This window comes from Hyla sarda, chromosome 13 (genome assembly GCF_029499605.1).
Source record: "Hyla sarda isolate aHylSar1 chromosome 13, aHylSar1.hap1, whole genome shotgun sequence".
Taxonomy (NCBI): Eukaryota; Metazoa; Chordata; class Amphibia; order Anura; family Hylidae; genus Hyla; species Hyla sarda.
In genome coordinates, this window is record NC_079201.1 from 15,412,177 (window position 1) to 15,436,102 (window position 23,926).

The 23,926-nt window shown below is 44.6% G+C and overlaps 1 protein-coding gene across 3 annotated transcripts in view; it reads left to right on the forward strand.

The window, feature by feature from the left end:
• Positions 1-23,926, forward strand: part of TGM2 (transglutaminase 2) — an 89,846-nt gene that overhangs the window by 17,770 nt on the left and 48,150 nt on the right. For all 3 annotated transcript variants that reach the window (XR_008849510.1, XM_056549839.1, XM_056549840.1), the window contains exon 2: positions 19,692-19,871. Coding sequence is in view for 2 of the 3 variants with exons in the window: in XM_056549839.1 (XP_056405814.1) it covers positions 19,692-19,871 (180 nt within the window). In the remaining variant the exon portion in view is untranslated. The remainder of the gene's footprint in view (positions 1-19,691; positions 19,872-23,926) is intronic.

The window sequence follows — 23,926 nt, forward strand, 5'->3', positions numbered from 1 at the left end:
CCGCCACGTCTGCAGGGGATGCACTGCGCAGTAGTTGTTACTGACATGCCTTCAGAGCAACAGCATCATGGCACACAGGGGGTCGAATTCCCTTCATACCTGCTACGTGTTACGCCGAGCGCTCCGGGTCCCCGCTCCTCCCCGGAGCGCTCGCTACACTTCCCTCACTGCAGCGCCCCGGTCGGTTCCACGGACCCGGGGCGCTGCGTTACCACCTCCGGCCGGGATGCGATTCGCGATGCGGGTAGCGCCCGCTCGCGATGCGCACCCCGGCTCCCGTACCTTACTCGCTCCCCGTCAGTTCTGTCCCGGCGCGCGCGGCCCCGCTCCCTAGGGCGCGCGCGCGCCGGGTCTTTGCGATTTAAAGGGCCACTGCACCGCTGATTGGTGCAGTGGTTCCAATTAGTGTTTACACCTGTGCACTTCCCTATATCACCTCACTTCCCCTTCACTCCCTCGCCGGATCTTGTTGCCCTAGTGCCAGAGAAAGCGTTCCTTGTGTGTTCCTTGCCTGTGATTCCAGACCTTCTGCCGTTGCCCCTGACTACGATCCTTGCTGCCTGCCCCGACCTTCTGCTACGTCCGACCTTGCTTCTGTCTACTCCCTTGTACCGCGCCTATCTTCAGCAGCCAGAGAGGTTGAGCCGTTGCTAGGGGATACGACCTGGTCACTACCGCCGCAGCAAGACCATCCCGCTTTGCGGCGGGCTCTGGTGAAAACCAGTAGTGACTTAGAACCGATCCTCTAGCACGGTCCACGCCAATCCCTCTCTGGCACAGAGGATCCACTACCTGCCAGCCGGCATCGTGACAGTAGATCCGGCCATGGATCCCGCTGAAGTTCCTCTGCCAGTTGTCGCTGACCTCACCACGGTGGTCGCCCAGCAGTCACAACAGATTGCGCAACAAGGCCAACAGCTGTCTCAACTGACTGTTATGCTACAACAGTTACTACCACAGCTCCAGCAATCATCTCCTCCGCCAGCTCCTGTACCTCCTCCGCAGCGAGTGGCCGCTTCTGGAATACGACTATCCTTGCCGGATAAATTTGATGGGGACTCTAAGTTTTGCCGTGGCTTTCTTTCCCAATGTTCATTACACTTGGAGATGATGTCGGACCAGTTCCCCACTGAAAGGTCTAAGGTGGCTTTCGTAGTCAGCCTGCTGTCTGGAAAAGCCCTGGCTTGGGCCACACCGCTCTGGGACCGCAATGACCCCGTCACTGCCTCTGTACACTCCTTCTTCTCGGAAATTCGAAGTGTCTTTGAGGAACCTGCCCGAGCCTCTTCTGCTGAGACTGCCCTGTTGAACCTGGTCCAGGGTAATTCTTCCGTTGGCGAGTATGCCGTACAGTTCCGTACCCTTGCTTCAGAATTATCCTGGAATAATGAGGCACTCTGCGCGACCTTTAAAAAAGGCCTATCCAGCAACATTAAAGATGTTCTGGCCGCACGAGAAATCCCTGCTAACCTACATGAACTCATCCATCTTGCCACTCGCATTGACATGCGTTTTTCCGAACGGCGTCAGGAGCTCCGCCAGGATATGGACTCTGTTCGCACGAGGCGTTTCTTCTCCCCGGCTCCTCTCTCCTCTGGTCCCCTGCAATCTGTTCCTGTGCCTCCCGCCGTGGAGGCTATGCAGGTCGACCGGTCTCGCCTGACACCCCAAGAGAGGACACGACGCCGCATGGAGAATCTCTGCCTGTACTGTGCTAGTACCGAACACTTCCTGAAGGATTGTCCTATCCGTCCTCCCCGCCTGGAAAGACGTCCGCTGACTCCGCACAAAGGTGAGACAGTCCTTGATGTCTACTCTGCTTCTCCACGTCTTACTGTGCCTGTGCGGATGTCTGCCTCTGCCTTCTCCTTCTCTGCTGTGGCCTTCTTGGACTCTGGATCTGCAGGAAATTTCATCTTAGCCTCTCTCGTCAACAAGTTCAACATCCCGGTGACCAGTCTCGCCAGACCCCTCTACATCAATTGTGTAAACAATGAAAGATTGGACTGTACTATACGTTTTCGCACGGAGCCCCTTCTAATGTGCATCGGATCTCATCACGAGAGGATTGAACTGTTGGTCCTCCCCAATTGCACTTCTGAAATCCTTCTTGGACTTCCCTGGCTTCAACTCCATTCCCCAATCCTGGATTGGTCCACTGGGGAGATCAAGAGTTGGGGGCCCTCTTGTTCCAAGGACTGCTTAAAACCGGTTCCCAGTAAACCTTGCCGTGTCCCTGTGCTTCCTCATGTAACCGGTCTCCCTAAGGCCTATATGGACTTTGCGGACGTTTTTTGCAAAAAACAAGCTGAGACTCTACCTCCTCACAGGCCTTATGATTGTCCCATTGACCTCCTCCCGGGCACTACTCCACCCCGGGGCAGAATCTATCCTCTGTCCGTCCCAGAGACTCTTGCCATGTCTGAATACGTCCAAGAAAATTTAAAAAAGGGCTTTATCCGTAAATCCTCCTCTCCTGCCGGAGCCGGATTTTTCTTTGTGTCCAAAAAAGATGGCTCTCTACGTCCTTGCATTGACTACCGCGGTCTTAATAAAATCACGGTTAAGAACCGCTACCCCCTACCCCTCATCTCTGAACTCTTTGATCGTCTCCAAGGTGCCCATATTTTTACCAAACTGGACTTAAGAGGTGCTTATAATCTCATCCGCATCAGAGAGGGGGATGAATGGAAAACGGCATTTAACACCAGAGATGGACACTTTGAGTATCTGGTCATGCCCTTTGGTCTATGCAACGCCCCTGCCGTCTTCCAAGACTTTGTTAATGAAATTTTTCGTGATCTACTATACTCCTGTGTTGTTGTATATCTGGACGATATCCTGATTTTTTCTGCCAATCTAGAAGAACACCGCCAGCATGTCCGTATGGTTCTTCAGAGACTTCGTGATAATCAACTCTATGCCAAAATAGAGAAATGTCTGTTTGAATGCCAATCTCTTCCTTTTCTAGGATACTTGGTCTCTGGCCAGGGACTACAAATGGACCCAGATAAACTCTCTGCCGTCTTAGATTGGCCACGCCCCTCCGGACTCCGTGCCATCCAACGTTTTTTGGGGTTCGCCAATTATTACAGGCAATTTATTCCACATTTTTCTACCATTGTGGCTCCTATTGTGGCTTTAACAAAAAAAAATGCCGATCCCAAGTCCTGGCCTCCTCAAGCGGAAGACGCCTTTAAACGACTCAAGTCTGCCTTTTCTTCGGCTCCCGTGCTCTCCAGACCTGACCCATCTAAACCCTTCCTATTGGAGGTTGATGCCTCCTCAGTGGGAGCTGGAGCTGTCCTTCTACAAAAAAACTCTTCCGGGCATGCTGTTACTTGTGGTTTTTTTTCCAGGACCTTCTCTCCGGCGGAGAGGAACTACTCCATCGGGGATCGAGAGCTTCTAGCCATTAAATTAGCACTTGAGGAATGGAGGCATCTGCTGGAGGGATCAAGATTTCCAGTTATTATTTACACCGATCACAAGAACCTCTCCTACCTCCAGTCTGCCCAACGGCTGAATCCTCGTCAGGCCAGGTGGTCTCTGTTCTTTGCCCGATTTAATTTTGAAATTCACTTTCGGCCTGCTGATAAAAACATTAGGGCCGATGCTCTCTCTCGTTCCTCAGATGCCTCTGAAATTGAACTCTCTCCTCAACACATCATTCCTCCTGACTGCCTGATTTCCACTTCTCCAGCCTCCATCAGGCAAACTCCTCCAGGAAAGACCTTTGTTTCTCCACGCCAACGCCTTGGGATCCTCAAATGGGGTCACTCCTCCCATCTCGCAGGTCATGCGGGCATCAAGAAATCTGTGCAACTCATCTCTCGCTTCTATTGGTGGCCGACTCTAGAGACTGATGTGGTGGACTTTGTGCGAGCCTGCACTATCTGTGCCCGGGATAAGACTCCTCGCCAGAAGCCCGCTGGTTTTCTTCATCCTCTACCTGTCCCCGAACAACCTTGGTCTCTGATTGGTATGGATTTTATTACTGACTTACCCCCATCCCATGGCAACACTGTTATTTGGGTGGTCGTTGATCGATTCTCCAAAATGGCACATTTCATCCCTCTTCCTGGCCTTCCTTCAGCGCCTCAGTTGGCTAAACAATTTTTTGTACACATTTTTCGTCTTCACGGGTTGCCTACACAGATCGTCTCGGATAGAGGCGTCCAATTTGTGTCTAAATTCTGGAGGGCTCTCTGTAAACAACTCAAGATTAAATTAAATTTTTCTTCTGCATACCATCCTCAATCCAATGGACAAGTAGAGAGAATTAACCAGATCTTGGGTGACTATTTACGACATTTTGTTTCCTCCCGCCAGGATGACTGGGCAGATCTTCTACCTTGGGCCGAATTCTCGTATAATTTCAGAATCTCTGAATCTTCCTCCAAATCTCCGTTTTTCGTGGTGTACGGCCGTCACCCTCTTCCCCCCCTCCCTACCCCCTTGCCCTCTGGTCTGCCCGCTGTGGATGAAATTTCTCGTGATCTTTCCACCATATGGAAAGAGACCCAAAATTCTCTCTTACAGGCTTCTTCTCGCATGAAGAGATTCGCAGATAAGAAAAGAAGAGCTCCTCCCATTTTTTCCCCTGGAGACAAGGTATGGCTCTCCGCTAAATATGTCCGTTTCCGTGTCCCGAGCTATAAGTTGGGACCACGCTATCTTGGTCCTTTTAAAGTTTTGTGTCAAATTAATCCTGTCTCTTACAAACTTCTTCTTCCTCCTTCTCTTCGTATCCCTAATGCCTTTCACGTCTCTCTTCTTAAACCTCTCATCCTCAACCGTTTTTCTCCTAAATCTGTTCCTCCCACTCCTGTTTCCGGCTCCTCGGACATCTTCTCTGTCAAAGAGATTTTGGCCTCTAAAAAGGTCAGGGGAAGAACTTTTTTTTTAGTGGATTGGGAGGGTTGTGGTCCAGAAGAGAGGTCCTGGGAACCTGAGGACAATATCCTGGACAAAAGTCTGATCCTCAGGTTCTCAGGCCCCAAGAAGAGGGGGAGACCCAAGGGGGGGGGTACTGTTACGCCGAGCGCTCCGGGTCCCCGCTCCTCCCCGGAGCGCTCGCTACACTTCCCTCACTGCAGCGCCCCGGTCGGTTCCACGGACCCGGGGCGCTGCGTTACCACCTCCGGCCGGGATGCGATTCGCGATGCGGGTAGCGCCCGCTCGCGATGCGCACCCCGGCTCCCGTACCTTACTCGCTCCCCGTCAGTTCTGTCCCGGCGCGCGCGGCCCCGCTCCCTAGGGCGCGCGCGCGCCGGGTCTTTGCGATTTAAAGGGCCACTGCACCGCTGATTGGTGCAGTGGTTCCAATTAGTGTTTACACCTGTGCACTTCCCTATATCACCTCACTTCCCCTTCACTCCCTCGCCGGATCTTGTTGCCCTAGTGCCAGAGAAAGCGTTCCTTGTGTGTTCCTTGCCTGTGATTCCAGACCTTCTGCCGTTGCCCCTGACTACGATCCTTGCTGCCTGCCCCGACCTTCTGCTACGTCCGACCTTGCTTCTGTCTACTCCCTTGTACCGCGCCTATCTTCAGCAGCCAGAGAGGTTGAGCCGTTGCTAGGGGATACGACCTGGTCACTACCGCCGCAGCAAGACCATCCCGCTTTGCGGCGGGCTCTGGTGAAAACCAGTAGTGACTTAGAACCGATCCTCTAGCACGGTCCACGCCAATCCCTCTCTGGCACAGAGGATCCACTACCTGCCAGCCGGCATCGTGACACTACGCCTGCAGTGGGATGCACTGCATAGATATTGTTACGGACATGCTTTCGAATAAATAGTTTCATGACATATAGGTGGTTGCCAAAAAAAATTATGGTTATGCAAGTCCTGTCATGTCTACAGGTACGATGGTTACGAAAGACATGGCACATCTTCAGGCATGGTGGTTCTCGAAAAAGACCTACAGGTACGAGGGTTACGCAAGTGTCTCGTTTACAGGCATGATGGCAAGGAAGGTATCGGTCACAAGCGACGGGACGTCACCCCTGAGACCAGTTTTGAGTCAGAAGCTCTGCAGTTCAAGGGGGGTTTGTGTCAAGGAAAGGGGTTATTCGAGTGTAGTAGATGTACAAGATACGCACAATGTTTATTCAAAGACCAGGCCCGTCTACAGGTACTATGGTTACGCAAGGACCAGTCACCAGCAGTGAGACATTACTCCTGAGATCAGTTGGTTTGTAGTTTAGGGTATGGCTGTCGGTGCAGTTCGGGTAGTCTTCAGGTAAGTTTCTTGAGCCTAGTACTGGTTACAGGTAACATGGAGATCATGGACAAGGTCTTTCATGTGGTCCAGTTACTTGTGTGTCAGTTGGCTAACAGTTTGTGTTTTTGGCCTCTAATCCCAGGGACTTGGATAGCTTGGTGTTAGGCCTTACCGGCATCCATCCGTTTCCCTTGCCATAATGGCACAGGTGAGTATGTTTAGCTATTATGCCAGCCTTGTCTTGATTCTGTCCCGGATCGTTCTTCAGAGTAGGCATAGTGGCCATTGCTCCTCAGTACCAGGTACCACCTCCATTGATAACTAGTTGGTCGATTCTACTCTGTCTCTAGGGTAGGGTCTGAATTAGGGTGTTGTGCTGGTCAGTGTACTTAGGGTGTGGTATTATTTATGACGTTCATGCATTTTGCTATTTACCCTACCGGGCTATGTGTTTTGCCCACTTAAGGCCTGACCTCGGACGCGATTATGGGCACAGTCCAAACACTTTTGGTAAGGTTTAATGTTTCCCATTCAGGTGTGTGTAACGTTTTGTGTCACGAGCACGAGTGTAAGCCGAGCACAAACAGGCTTTATTCACCCGTATGGAAACAACAACGTTTCAACGGCATCACGCCGTCATTTTTTAAGCATAGATAGATATGAGATAGATAGAGATACATACATATGATAGATAAATAAATGGATAGATACTATATATAGATACAATAGATGAATACGACAGATACAATAGATACAATATATAGATATGAGATAGATAATATTTATAAATAGATGAATAGAAACTATAGATACAATAGACAGACATAGGTACTATAAATAGAGCAATAGAGATAAAGACAGGATCTACAACAGTAGTCTCCAAACTGTGTGCCTCCAGCTGTTGCACAACTGCAACTCTAAGCATGCCCGGACAGCCGTTGGCTGTCCGGGCATGCTGGGAATTGTAGTTTTGCAACAGCCGTAGGTCCACAGTGTGGAGACCACTAATCCTGTGACCAGGACAGTGACACATCATTGCTTGTTTCCTATGAGCAGTCTCTCTATGGTCAGCTATAGATAAGGATGTGGTAAATGTACAATGCCAGGGTAGGAAATGCTGTAGAGAAAACACTTCCATTCCGCTCTCCTTACACACCTCCTACTCCATCCCCTATGGTCCTTACACAGCTCCTACTCCATCCCCCATGGTCCTTACACAGCTCCTACTCCATCCCCCATGGTCCTTACACAGCTCCTACTCCATCCCCCATGGTCCTTACACAGCTCCTACTCCATCCCCTATGGTCTTTACACAGCTCCTACTCCATCCCCCATGGTCCTTACACAGCTCCTACTCCATCCCCCATGGTCCTTACACAGCTCCTACTCCATCCCCTATGGTCTTTACACAGCTCCTACTCCATTCCCCATGGTCCTTACACAGCTCCTACTCCATCCCCCATGGTCCTTACACAGCTCCTACTCCATCCCCCATGGTCCTTACACAGCTCTTACTCCATCCCCCATGGTCCTTACACAGCTCCTACTTCATCCCCCATGGTCCTTACACAGCTTCTACTCCATTCCCCATGGCCCTTACACAGCTCCTACTCCATCCCCCACGGTCCTTACACAGCTCCTACTCCATCCCCCATGGTCCTTACACAGCTCCTACTCCATCCCCCATGGTCCTTACACAGCTCCTACTTCATCCTCCATGGTCCTTACACAGCTCCTACTCCATCCCCCATGGTCCTTACACAGCTCCTACTCCATCCCCCATGGTCCTTACACAGCTCCTACTCCATCCCCCATGGTCCTTACACAGCTCCTACTCCATCCTCCATGGTCCTTACACAGCTCCTACTCCATCCCCCATGGTCCTTACACAGCTTCTACTCCATCCCCCATGGTCCTTACACAGCTCCTACTCCATCCTCCATGGTCCTTACACAGCTCCTACTCCATCCCCCATGGTCCTTACACAGCTCCTACTCCATCCCCCATGGTCCTTACACAGCTCCTACTCCATCCTCCATGGTCCTTACACAGCTCCTACTCCATCCCCCATGGTCCTTACACAGCTCCTACTCCATCCCCCATGGTCCTTACACAGCTCCTACTCCATCCCCCATGGTCCTTACACAGCTCCTACTCCATCCTCCATGGTCCTTACACAGCTCCTACTCCATCCCCCATGGTCCTTACACAGCTCCTACTCCATCCCCCATGGTCCTTACACAGCTCCTACTCCATCCTCCATGGTCCTTACACAGCTCCTACTCCATCCTCCATGGTCCTTACACAGCTCCTACTCCATCCCCCATGGTCCTTACACAGCTCCTACTCCATCCTCCATGGTCCTTACACAGCTCCTACTCCATCCCCCATGGTCCTTACACAGCTCCTACTCCATTCCCCATGGTCCTTACACAGCTCCTACTCCATCCTCCATGGTCCTTACACAGCTCCTACTCCATCCCCCATGGTCCTTACACAGCTCCTACTCCATCCCCCATGGTCCTTACACAGCTCCTACTCCATCCTCCATGGTCCTTACACAGCTCCTACTCCATCCCCCATGGTCCTTACACAGCTCCTACTCCATCCCCCATGGTCCTTACACAGCTCCTACTCCATCCCCCATGGTCCTTACACAGCTCCTACTCCATCCCCCATGGTCCTTACACAGCTCCTACTCCATCCCCCATGGTCCTTACACAGCTCCTACTCCATCCTCCATGGTCCTTACACAGCTCCTACTCCATCCCCCATGGTCCTTACACAGCTCCTACTCCATCCCCCATGGTCCTTACACAGCTCCTACTCCATCCTCCATGGTCCTTACACAGCTCCTACTCCATCCTCCATGGTCCTTACACAGCTCCTACTCCATCCCCCATGGTCCTTACACAGCTCCTACTCCATCCTCCATGGTCCTTACACAGCTCCTACTCCATCCCCCATGGTCCTTACACAGCTCCTACTCCATTCCCCATGGTCCTTACACAGCTCCTACTCCATCCTCCATGGTCCTTACACAGCTCCTACTCCATCCCCCATGGTCCTTACACAGCTCCTACTCCATCCCCCATGGTCCTTACACAGCTCCTACTCCATCCTCCATGGTCCTTACACAGCTCCTACTCCATCCCCCATGGTCCTTACACAGCTCCTACTCCATCCCCCATGGTCCTTACACAGCTCCTACTCCATCCCCCATGGTCCTTACACAGCTCCTACTCCATCCCCCATGGTTCCTGAACAGTTGCTCTTATTGCGGCTTCACACTGAATACATTGCTCCCGGTTGTTTTGATATGTATTATTATTACCATCTTATTATTTGGTGCATATTTATTTGTAGATGGAGATTATTTTTATGGTAATGTGGAAATGAAAATTGTTGAACGTTCCTCAAAAGTAAATCTATTGGAGAAAGGATGAATAATGCATTGTCTGAACTGTGCTGTGGGGGTTCTCAAGCCCCCTCCATTAAAATATAACCATAATATATATATATATATATATATATATATATATATATATATATACTGTGTATGTGTATAGATAGATATCATAGAAGATATAGATATGAGATGGATGGATGGATATATATGAGATAGATATCATAGAGGATATAGATATGAGAGACAGATATGAAATAGAAATAGATATGAGATAGATAGATAGATATGAGATAGATATGAGATAGATATGAGATAGAAAGATATGAGAGAGATAGATATGAGATACCATAGATAGATAGATAGATAGATAGATACATATACAGCAACAGAAGAATGCAGCAGCACACTGCCAGCACAAGGATATAGGTGCAACATGAACATGCAGATAAAACATGGAGAGCTATACAGCTATGGTGTAATAGATGCAAATGTGAAACTATGAAATAGTGAGGCACTTAGCTCGCAAATTTGTCTCCGCCGGTGGTCAAATAGCTTGGACCGTCCCACCGCGATAAGGTGGCCTCCTGGGACGGACCCTACACTGTGAATATGCCTCTGTGGGAACAGTTCAGTAAGCATGGCAGGGTCTGGAACATCCAAGACACCTTATATACACCTGATAGAGGTGGATGGGGTGCAAGGCCAACATGAATGTTGATATGAGAGATAGATAGATAGATAGATAGATAGATAGATAGATAGATATGAGATAGATAGATATGAGATAGATATGAGATAGATATGAGATAGATATGAGAGATAGATAGATATTAGAGAGATAGATATTAGATAGATATGAGATAGATATAGATATGAGATAGATAGATATGAGATAGATAGATAGATATGAGATAGATAGATAGATATGAGATAGATAGATAGATATGAGATAGATAGATATGAGATAGATATGAGAGATAGATAGATATTAGAGAGATAGATATTAGATAGATATGAGATAGATATAGATATGAGATAGATAGATATGAGATAGATAGATAGATATGAGATAGATATGAGATAGATATGAGATAGATAGATAGATATGAGATAGATAGATAGATATGAGATAGATAGATAGATAGATATGAGATAGATAGATAGATAGATATGAGATAGATAGATAGATAGATATGAGATAGACAGACAGGTAAGGGGGGGGGGGTATTTCATCTACAAAGCTACAATACCACGTACAAACAAACACATTACCAACACATATATACACAATACTCATACATATCTATAAAACACACATTCCACATGCATATCGCTACACACGACTTGTAATACCAAGCAGCCATGGCCTCCCCCCCAATCATGCTGCCTGTGACGCCCCCCGTATTTGTGTCAGTTCATCAGTCACCGCACAAGGCCTACTCCATCATAGCTGTACATTATAGTTGGTGGCCATGACTTTCCCGGCTTCCTGTGTGATTATCTGAATTATGTTTGTCTGCGGGTGATAGATGTTGTCAAACATTCCAGAACTACAAATGTTTACACTGCGTAAAATATTACTTGAGAAAGGCGCCGCTTCACTAAGTCACTGAATAACTCGCTGCGACTAGGACAATATCAGGAACAAATGACAAATGATGTCTTAGACCGAAAAAATCTATCTAATAAAACTACAACACAAAACAATAGCCCCTAATATACACCAGCTTCAGCAAGCCTCCGATGATCTTCTGCAGGAACAAAGAGGTGCTGAAATCCAACACATACCGCTGGGGGGGAGATGCAGTATAAGATTGGGATTCCTAGGATATATCATCTGCTCAGCTCCTCCTGCTCTATAACCTGATACCTGCAGATTGTACTGTATTGTATATATCATCTGCTCAGCTCCTCATGCTCTATAACATGATACCTGCAGATTGTACTGTATTGTATATATCATCTGCTCAGCTCCTCCTGCTCTATAACATGATACCTGCAGATTGTACTGTATTGTATATATCATCTGCTCAGCTCCTCCTGCTCTATAACATGATACCTGCAGATTGTACTGTATTGTATATATCATCTGCTCAGCTCCTCCTGCTCTATAACCTGATACCTGCAGATTGTACTGTATTATATATATCATCTGCTCAGCTCCTTCTGCTCTATAAACATGTTACCTGCAGATTGTACTGTATTGTATATATCATCTGCTCAGCTCCTCCTGCTCTATAACATGTTACCTGCAGATTGTACTGTATTGTATATATCATCTGCTCAGCTCCTCCTGCTCTATAACATGTTACCTGCAGATTATACTGTATTGTATAAATCATCCGTTCAGCTCCTCCTGCTCCAAAACATGATCCCTGCAGATTGTGCTGTATTGTATATATCATCTGCTCAGCTCCTCCTGCTCTATAACATGATACCTGCAGATTGTACTGTATTGTATATATCATCTGCTCAGCTCCTCCTGCTCTATAACATGTTACCTGCAGATTGTACTGTATTGTATATATCATCTGCTCAGCTCCTCCTGCTCTATAACATGTTACCTGCAGATTGTACTGTATTGTATATATCATCTGCTCAGCTCCTCCTGCTCTATAACATGATACCTGCAGATTATACTGTATTGTATATATCATCTGCTCAGCTCCTCCTGCTCTATAACATGATACCTGCAGATTATACTGTATTCTATATATCATCTGCTCAGCTCCTCCTGCTCTATAACATGATACCTGCAGATTGTACTATATTGTATATATCATCTGCTCAGCTCCCCCTGCTCTATAACATGATACCTGCAGATTGTACTGTATTGTATATATCGCCTGCTTAGCTCCTCCTGCTCTATAACATATTACCTGCAGATTATACTGTATTGTATATATTATCTGCTCAGCTCCTCCTGTTCTATAACATGTTACCTGCAGATTGTACTGTATTGTGTATATCATCTGCTCAGCTCCTCCTGCTCTATAACATGATACCTGCAGATTATACTGTATTGTATATATAATCTGCTCAGCTCATCCTGCTCTATTACATGATACCTGCAGATTGTACTGTATTGTATATATCATCTGCTCAGCTCCTCCTGCTCTATAACATGATACCTGCAGATTGTACTGTATTGTATATATCATCTGCTCAGATCCTCCTGCTCTATAACATGATACCTGCAGATTGTACTGTATTATATATATCATCTGCTCAGCTCCTCCTGCTCTATAACATGATACCTGCAGATTGTACTGTATTGTATATATCATCTGCTCAGCTCCTCCTGCTCTATAACATGATACCTGCAGATTGTACTGTATTGTATATATCATCTGCTCAGCTCCTCCTGCTCTATAACATGTTACCTGCAGATTGTACTGTATTGTGTATATCATCTGCTCAGCTCCTCCTGCTCTATAACATGATACCTGCAGATTATACTGTATTGTATATATAATCTGCTCAGCTCATCCTGCTCTATTACATGATACCTGCAGATTGTACTGTATTGTATATATCATCTGCTCAGATCCTCCTGCTCTATAACATGATACCTGCAGATTGTACTGTATTGTATATATCATCTGCTCAGATCCTCCTGCTCTATAACATGATACCTGCAGATTGTACTGTATTATATATATCATCTGCTCAGCTCCTCCTGCTCTATAACATGATACCTGCAGATTGTACTGTATTGTATATATCATCTGCTCAGCTCCTCCTGCTCTATAACATGATACCTGCAGATTGTACTGTATTGTATATATCATCTGCTCAGCTCCTCCTGCTCTATAACATGATACCTGCAGATTGTACTGTATTGTATATATCATCTGCTCAGCTCCTCCTGCTCTATAACATGATACCTGCAAATTGTACTGTATTGTATTTATCATCTGCTCTAGCATGATGTCTACAGAATGTGTTTTAAATGTGAGGGGTTCCCTTTAAGTGTCAAAACCATGGCAATAATCCACATGACAATGTATCGACAGCAAATTATGACGATGTACTGAAATAGCACAAAATAAGAAAAAAAACACGGGGGCTGTTAGATCTCCGGCTCCTGTACGCGTACAGTGTTGTGATGTCTGAATTAGCTGAACATGCAAATACTAGACATAATTACTGCAAAATTACCCCATAAATACTTATAATTATACCAAAGTGCTGCAGCTGTACGGAGCAGTTCAATTGGGAACACTATGTGCTGCAAAGACGGAGATGGCGACTATAAAACAACTTCAATATTTGTATGTAACTGCTTTACCAAGTGGTTATGTCTGTATAGTATAGTGTTTCTCAACCAGTGTGCCTCCAGCTGTTGCAAAACTACAACTCCCAGCATGCCCGGACAGCCAAAGGCTGTCCGGGCACGCTGGGAGTTGTAGTTTTGAAACAGCTGGAGGCACACTGGTTGGGAAACACTGGTATAGTACTAACTCTGTCCTTCCTGCCAATGACATATTGGAAAACTGGAATACAGTAACTCTCACTAATCCCATATTCCATGTTCAAGTCTGTATGGAATATGGGTGTGTACAGCGGTGAAATTGAGCATTTGACTCTAGCTGCTCTCCCTCCTCACACCCACCACCTGTGTGTAAAGAAGGGGGATTAGAATATTTGAAGAGGGTAATGAATTTGGCATCGGTATTCTTACTGCACATATGGGAAACTGTATTAAGTTACATTCATGCTATGGCGGGATGTTCTTACTGCACACATGGGAATCTGTGTGAAGTCCCATTCATGCTATGGCGGGATGTTCTTACTGCACACATGGGAATCTGTATAAAGTCACATTCATGCTATGGTGGGATGTTCTTATTGCACATGGGGAATCTGTATAAAGTCACATTCATGCTATGGTGGGATGTTCTTACAGCACATATGGGAATCTGTATAAAGTCACATTCATGCTATGGTGGGATGTTCTTACTGCACACATGGGAATCTGTATAAAGTCACATTCATGCTATGGTGGGATGTTCTTATTGCACATGGGGAATCTGTATAAAGTCACATTTATGCTATGGTGGGATGTTCTTACAGCACATATGGGAATCTGTATAAAGTCACATTCATGCTATGGCGGGATGTTCTTACTGCACACATGAGATTCTGTACAAAGTCACATTCATGCTATGGTGGGATGTTCTTACAGCACATATGGAAATCTGTATAAAGTCACATTCATGCTATGGTGGGATGTTCTTATTGCACATGGGGAATCTGTATAAAGTCACATTCATGCTATGGCGGGATGTTCTTACTGCACACATGGGAATCTGTATAAAGTCACATTCATGCTATGGTGGGATGTTCTTATTGCACATGGGGAATCTGTATAAAGTCACATTCATGCTATGGTGGGATGTTCTTACAGCACATATGGGAATCTGTATAAAGTCACATTCATGCTTTGGTGGGATGTTCTTACAGCACATATGGGAATCTGTATAAAGTCTCATTCATGCTATGGTGGGATGTTCTTATTGCACAATTGCACATGGGGAATCTGTATAAAGTCACATTTATGCTATGGTGGGATGTTCTTGCTGCACATATGGGAATCTGTATAAAGTCACATTCATGCTATGGTGGGATGTTCTTATTGCACATATGGGAATCTGTATGAAGTCACATTTATGCTATGGTGGGATGTTCTTGCTGCACATATGGGAATCTGTATAAAGTCACATTCATGCTATGGCGGGATGTTCTTATTGCACATGGGGAATCTGTATAAAGTCCCATTTATGCTATGGTGGGATATTCTTACTGCACATATGGGAATCTGTATAAAGTCACATTTATGCTATGGTGGGATGTTCTTACTGCACATATGGGAATCTGTATGAAGTCCCATTCATGCTATGGTGGGAGGTTCTTACTGCACATATGAAAATCTGTATAAAGTCACATTCATGCTATGGTGGGATGTTCTTATTGCACATATGGGAATCAATATGAAGTCCCATTCATGCTATGGTGGGATGTTCTTACTGCACATATGGGAATCTGTGTAAAGTCACATTCATGCTATGGTGGGATGTTGTTGCTGCACATACGGAAATCTGTATAAAGTCACATTTATGACATGGTGGTATGTTTATAATGCACATATGAGAATTTGTATAAAGTCACATTCATGCTATGGGGGGATGTTCTTACAGCACATATGGGAATCTGTATAAAGTCACATTCATGCTATGGTGGGATGTTCTTATTGCACGTATGGGAATCTGTATAAAGTCACATTCATGCTATTGTGGGATGTTCTTACTGCACATGAGATTCTGTATAAAGTCACATTCATGCTATGGTGGGATGTTCTTACTGCAAATATGGGAATCGGTATAAAGTCACATTCATGCTATGGCGGGATGTTCTTACAGCACATATGGGAATCTGTGTAAAGTCTCATTCATGCTATGGTGGGGTGTTCTTACTGCACATATGGGAATCTGTATAAAGTCACATTCATGCTATGGCTGGGTGTTCTTACTGCACATAAGGGGCATCTGTATAAAGTCACATTCATGCTATGGTGATAACTGTGAAAGCTAATAGTCGACTAAACCAGCTCGGACATTCTTGTGGCCATCCTTCTTTTCTGAACTGCTTGTGGCTTCACCAGCAGAACCACAAATGTGGTTTTCAAGAAGAGATTTTTTTTCTCCCCAGAATTGTTTCTTCACAAACAGTTGGCAGTCAATGAGCTGTCGTAATGCAGAAAGCAGACTCACACTTTATTAATACTATACATTGTATTGGGCTGTACTCTAGGGCACAGTCTGGTATTATTATGTGGGCACTGTGTCTTCTATTATATATACATTGTATTGGGCTGTACTCCAGGGCACAGTCTGGTATTATTATGTGGGCATTGTGTCTTCTTCTATTATATATACATTGTATTGGGCTGTACTCTAGGGCACAGTCTGGTATTATTATGTGGGCACTGTGTCTTCTTCTATTATATATAGATTGTATTGGGCTGTACTCTAGGGCACAGTCTGGTATTATTATGTGGGCATTGTGTCTTCTTCTATTATATATACATTGTATTGGGCTGTACTCTAGGGCACAGTCTGGTATTATTATGTGGGCACTGTGTCTTCTTCTATTATATATAGATTGTATTGGGCTGTACTCTAGGGCACAGTCTGGTATTATTATGTGGGCACTGTGTCTTCTTCTATTATATATACATTGTATTGGGCTGTACTCTAGGGCACAGTCTGGTATTATTATGTGGGCATTGTGTCTTCTTCTATTATATATACATTGTATTGGGCTGTACTCTAGGGCACAGTCTGGTATTATTATGTGGGCATTGTGTCTTCTTCTATTATATACATTGTATTGGGCTGTACTCTAGGGCACAGTCTGGTATTATTATGTGGGCATTGTGTCTTCTTCTATTATATATACATTGTATTGGGCTGTACTCTAGGGCACAGTCTGGTATTATTATGTGGGCATTGTGTCTTCTTCTATTATATACATTGTATTGGGCTGTACTCTAGGGCACAGTCTGGTATTATTATGTGGGCATTGTGTCTTCTTCTATTATATACATTGTATTGGGCTGTACTCTAGGGCACAGTCTGGTATTATTATGTGGGCATTGTGTCTTCTTCTATTATATATACATTGTATTGGGCTGTACTCTAGGGCACAGTCTGGTATTATTATGTGGGCATTGTGTCTTCTATTACATATACATTGTATTGGGTTGTACTCTAGGACACAGTCTGGTATTATTATGTGGGCACTGTGTCTTCTTCTATTATATATACATTGTATTGGGCTGTACTCTAGGGCACAGTCTGGTATTATTATGTGGGCATTGTGTCTTCTTCTATTATATATACATTGTATTGGGCTGTACTTCAGGGCACAGTCTGGTATTAATATGTGGGCACTGTGTCTTCTTCTATTATATATACATTGTATTGGGCTGTACTCCAGGGCACAGTCTGGTATTATTATGTGGGCACTGTGTCTTCTTCTATTATATATACATTGTATTGGGCTGTACTCCAGGGCACAGTCTGGTATTATTATGTGGGCATTGTGTCTTCTTCTATTATATATACATTGTATTGGGCTGTACTCTAGGGCACAGTCTGGTATTATTATGTGGGCATTGTGTCTTCTTCTATTATATATACATTGTATTGGGCTGTACTCTAGGGCACAGTCTGGTATTATTATGTGGGCATTGTGTCTTCTTCTATTATATATACATTGTATAAGGCTGTACTTTAGGGCACAGTCTGGTATTGTTATGGGGCACTGTGTCTTCTTCTATTTTATATACATTGTATTGGGCTGTACTCTAGGGCACAGTCTGGTATTATTATGTGGGCATTGTGTCTTCTTCTATTATATATACATTGTATTGGGCTGTACTCTAGGGCACAGTCTGGTATTATTATGTGGGCATTGTGTCTTCTTCTATTATATATACATTGTATTGGGCTGTACTACAGGGCACAGTCTGGTATTATTATGTGGGCACTGTGTCTTCTTCTATTATATATACATTGTATTGGGCTGTACTCTAGGGCACAGTCTGGTATTATTATGTGGCCATTGTGTCTTCTTCTATTATATATACATTGTATTGGGCTGTACTCTAGGGCACAGTCTGGTATTGTTATGTGGGCACTGTGTCTTCTTCTATTATGTATGCATTATATATGGCTGTACTCTGTGGCATTGCCTAGTATTGTTATGGGGGAACTATGCCTTCTTCTATTACATATACATTATATATGGCTGTTCTTTGTGGCACTGCCTGGTATTGTTATGAGGGCACTGTGACTGCTATTACATATACATTATATATGGATGTACTCTGTGGCACTGCCTGGTATTGTTATGGGGAAACTATGCCTTCTTCTATTATATATATACACATTACCGGAATATATGGCTGTACTCCAGGGCACTGCCTGGTATTGTTATGGGGGAACCATGCCTTCTTCTATCATATATACATTATATATGACTGTACTCGGTGGCACTGCCTTGTATTGTTATGAAGGCACTGTCTTCTGTTACATACACATTATATATGGCTGTACTCTGTGACACTGCCTGGTATTGTTATTGGGGCACTGTGTCTTCTTCTATTATATATATATACATTAAATATGGCTGTACTCCGGGGCACTGCCTGGTGTCTTTTATTAATCATGCATTGTATTTAGCTGTACTTCGGGGCACTACCAGGTACTATTAGAGGGACACTATGTCTTCTTCTATTACATATACATTAATGGGGTTCTGTGGAGTGGTCTCTATTGTGTTCTATGCTTACTTGCTGGTTATACAGGTCTCAAACCTCCTTTCTTTTTCCACTTTGTGTGTCTACATTTCTATCTTTGGGATGATGCTTTGGGTATAATTTTTTTTCCCTTTTCTTTGTTGGGACTCTTTTTAGCTTTACTCACCTACAGTGACAGCTAGTATACTTACTCACTATACTGACTGTTCCCCATGTATCTGTTGTATAGCTATCATAACCTTTATGAAATTGTCTGTTTATATATATATATATATATATATATATATATATATATATACTATAGTTAAAAAAAACATATATACAATAGGGTTATATCCATGCTTGGATAGATTATAAATGGGATAATTGGATATCATATACATTGTACATGGCAGTTCTCTGGTCTGATATTGTTATGGGGGCACTGTGTCTTCTTCTATTATACATACAGTATATGGGTAAGGACAGGGGTCAAGTCCTGTAAAAAAAAAAAAAAAAAAAAAAAAAAAAAAAAGTTTGGGAACTCTTCCACATAAGGGTTGGTCCTGCAGGACTCCTGCCAATGGGAACGGTGTTCCTGCTGTGGAAAAAGGGCAGGAACTCAGTTCCCATGCGTTCCTGCAGGACTTGAGCCCTTAGTACGGAGGGGGAGCACCCATACGCTGCTGACCATTCAGGTCTCTGTTGTTGTTTGTCTGTAAAGCTTAAATCGTCCCGTATCTTCTCTTGCAGCTCTGACGCTCGAGAACTGTGACTTAGACTGCGGCACCAACAATCGGAGCCATCACACCGCGGATGCCGGATGTACCAGACTCATTGTCCGGAGGGGCCAGGCTTTTGAGATCAAGCTGCAGTTTTCTCCGAGAGGTTATGAAGAAGGAGTGGACCAGCTGACTCTTTTTGCTCAAACAGGTAGCTGTGTATCCCTGGCTTAGATACATTGGGGGAGATTTATTAAAATATCTCCAGAAGAAAAGTTGCCCAGTTGCCCATAGCAACCAATCAGATCGCTACTTTCATTTTTAAAGGGCCTCTCAATAATGAAAGAAGCAATCTGATTGGTTGCTATGGGCAACTCAGCAACTTTTCATCTGGACAGGTTCTGATAAATCTCTATGCAAAATGAAAGAAGCGATCTGATTGGCTGCTATGGGCAACTCAGCAACTTTTCATCTGGACAGGTTCTGATAAATCTCTATGCAAAATGAAAGAAGCGATCTGATTGGTTGCTATGGGCAACTCAGCAACTTTTCATCTGGACAGGTTCTGATAAATCTCTATGCAAAATGAAAGAAGCGATCTGATTGGTTGCTATGGGCAACTCAGCAACTTTTCATCTGGACAGGTTCTGATAAATCTCTATGCAAAATGAAAGAAGCGATCTGATTGGTTGCTATGGGCAACTCAGCAACATTTCATCTGGACAGGTTCTGATAAATCTCTATGCAAAATGAAAGAAGCGATCTGATTGGTTGCTATGGGCAACTCAGCAACTTTTCATCTGGACAGGTCCTGATAAATCTCTATGCAAAATGAAAGAAGCGATCTGATTGGTTGCTATGGGCAACTCAGCAACTTTTCATCTGGACAGGTTCTGATAAATCTCTATGCAAAATGAAAGAAGCGATCTGATTGGTTGCTATGGGCAACTCAGCAACATTTCATCTGGACAGGTTCTGATAAATCTCTATGCAAAATGAAAGAAGCGATCTGATTGGTTGCTATGGGCAACTCAGCAACTTTTCATCTGGACAGGTTCTGATAAATCTCTATGCAAAATGAAAGAAGCGATCTGATTGGTTGCTATGGGCAACTCAGCAACTTTTCATCTGGACAGGTTTTGATAAATCTCCCCCAACGGGGGAGATTTATCAAAACCTGTCCAGAGGGAAAGTTGCTGAGTTGCCCATAGCAACCAATCAAATCGCTTCTTTCATTTTGCATAGGCCTTGTTAATTGTCTTTGTTGTTAAAGGAGTACTCCACTGGAAAACTTTTTTTTTTTTTAAATCAACTAGTGCCAGAAAGTTAAACAGATTTGTTATTTCTTCTATTAAAAAAAATCTTAATCCTTCCAGTACTTATCAGCTGCTGTTATGATCCACAGGAAGTTCTTTTCTTTTTGAATTTCCTTTCTCTCTGCTGACACCTCTGTCCATGTCAGGAACTGTCCAGAGCAGGATTGGTTTTCTATGGGGATTTGCTCCTACTCTGGACAGTTCCTAAAATGGACAGAGGTGTGAGCAGAGAGCACTGTGGAAATTCAAAAAGAAAAGAATTTCATGTGGATCCTACAGCATCTGATAAGTACTGGAAGGATTAAGATTTTTTTAATAGGAGTAATTTACAAATCTTTTTAACTTTCTGGCATTAGTTGATTAAAAAAAAAATGTTTTCCAGTGGAGTACCCCTTTAAGACTATGATTTCTAGGACTTCTCTGACATGTTGCATGACTGAGCCTGTGCCTGAAGTTCGGGGAGCATGAAGAACCTGAATTCCTGGATGCTTTATACATCTGTTCCTACCCACCTATTTACCATCTGCCGTAACCTTTGCTGGAATGAGTTCATGTTTGTTCAGCAGAAAAAAAAAAAGCCATTTTAACTCAAATTATAATATTCAGCCCAAAAAGATGGAAGTGAAACGGAGGACGTAGAACATCACTAGATTGTGAAAGGACAGAGTTCGTTATTTCACAGGATTTATGCATTTTGCACTTTGTCTGTAGAGGTGGAATTAAGGTCACTTGGGAGTCGTCCCGTCATGGTTCCTGTTTTAACTAATGTAGCTATGTACATACATCCCAACAAATGTGATCATAAGATGACGAGAGGGAGCGGTTTATGACCTTGCTGTTTCCATTGCATACTTTAGTTTCCAGTCCCCTAATACAATGGTCCCCAACCCAGTCCTGTAGGCCCGCCAACATTCTTTTATTTTATTTTTTTTATTCAGTTACTCCGATGGAATAGAACAGGACTGTTGTTGGGCCTTAAGGACTGGGTAGTGGACCTCTGCTCTATACCACTCATATAAAGATCTGGACTGTTGGTGGTCTTGAGGACTGGGTTGGGGATCTCTGCTCTATACCACTCATATAAAGATCTGGACTGTTGGTGGTCTTGAGGACTGGGTTGGGGACCTCTGCTCTATACCACTCATATAAAGATCTGGATTGTTGGTGGTCTTGAGGACTGGGTTGGGGACCTCTGCTCTATACCACTCATATAAAGATCTGGACTGTTAGTGGTCTTGAGGACTGGGTTGAGGACCTCTGCTCTATACCACTCATATAAAGATCTGGACTGTTGGTGGTCTTGAGGACTGGGTTGAGGACCTCTGCTCTATACCACTCATATAAAGATCTGGACTGTTGGTGGTCTTGAGGACTGGGTTGGGGACCTCTGCTCTATACCACTCATATAAAGATCTGGACTGTTGGTGGTCTTGAGGACTGGGTTGAGGACCTCTGCTCTATACCACTCATATAAAGATCTGGACTGTTGGTGGTCTTGAGGACTGGGTTGGGGACCTCTGCTCTATACCACTCATATAAAGATCTGGACTGTTGGTGGTCTTGAGGACTGGGTTGGGGACCTCTGCTCTATACAACTCATATAAAGATCTGGACTGTTGGTGGTCTTGAGGACTGGGTTGGGGACCTCTGCTCTATACCACTCATAGAAAGATTTGGACTGTTGGTGGTCTTGAGGACTGGGTTGGGGACCTCTGCTCTATACCACTCATATAAAGATCTGGACTGTTGATGGTCTTGAGGACTGGGTTGGGGACCTCTGCTCTATACCACTCATATAAAGATCTGGACTGTTGGTGGCCTTGTGGACTGGGTTTGGGACCTCTGCTCTATACCACTCAGATAAAGATCTGGACTGTTGGTGGTATTGAGGACTGGGTTGGAAACCTCTGCTCTATAACATTCATATAAATATCTGGACTGTTGTTGGCCTTGAAGACTGGGTTGGGGACTTCTGCTCTATACCACTTATATAAAGATCTGGACTGTTGGTGGCCTTGAGGACTGGGTTGGGGACCTCTGCTCTATACCACTCATATAAAGATCTGGACTGTTGTTTGCCTTGAGGACTGGGTTGGGGACCTCTGCTCTATAACACTCATATAAAGATCTGGACTGATGGTGACCTTGAGGACTGGATTGGGGACCTCTGCTCTATACCACTCATATAAAGATCTGGACTGTTGGTGACTTTGAAGACTGGGTTGGGGACTTCTGATCTATACCACTCATATAATAATCTGGACTGTTGGTGGTCTTGAGGACTGGGTTGGGGACCTCTGCTCTATACCACTCATATAAAGATCTGGACTGATGGTGACCTTGGGGACTGGGTTGGGGACCTCTGCTCTATACCACTTATATAAAGATCTGGACTGATGGTGACCTTGAGGACTGGGTTGAGGACCTCTGCTCTATACCACTCATATAAAGATCTGGACTGTTGGGGGTCTTGAGGACTGGGATGGGGACCTCTGCTCTATACCACTTATACGAAGACCAGAAAAAGGAGATATATGGTCCTTCAGCCAATAATATACATGCCCTTGGAGACAATTTTCCAGAATAATAACTCTACTGAAATCTACCAATGAGGCCACAGAAAAACGCATTAAGCTAAAAATTTATAATTTTATTATTAAAGATAATAAGAAAAACAATGCCTCACGATACAGTGCTCAGAAAGGTGTCAGATATAGCACTGAATAATGAACACAAAACCAAGGGAGGGGGTTTGGGGTACAGGTGAAAAACCTGACCTGACCAACCCTACCTAGTCTAACCCCTTGCCCTCACTACAATAAGTGTGGACAGGGAGTAGGGATAATATAAGTCACATAAACATTAAGAATAAACAATGCAATGACTTAATATGTATATATTCTTACTCCTAATGACCTACGCGTTTCACCCTTACTTATAGTTAGGGGTT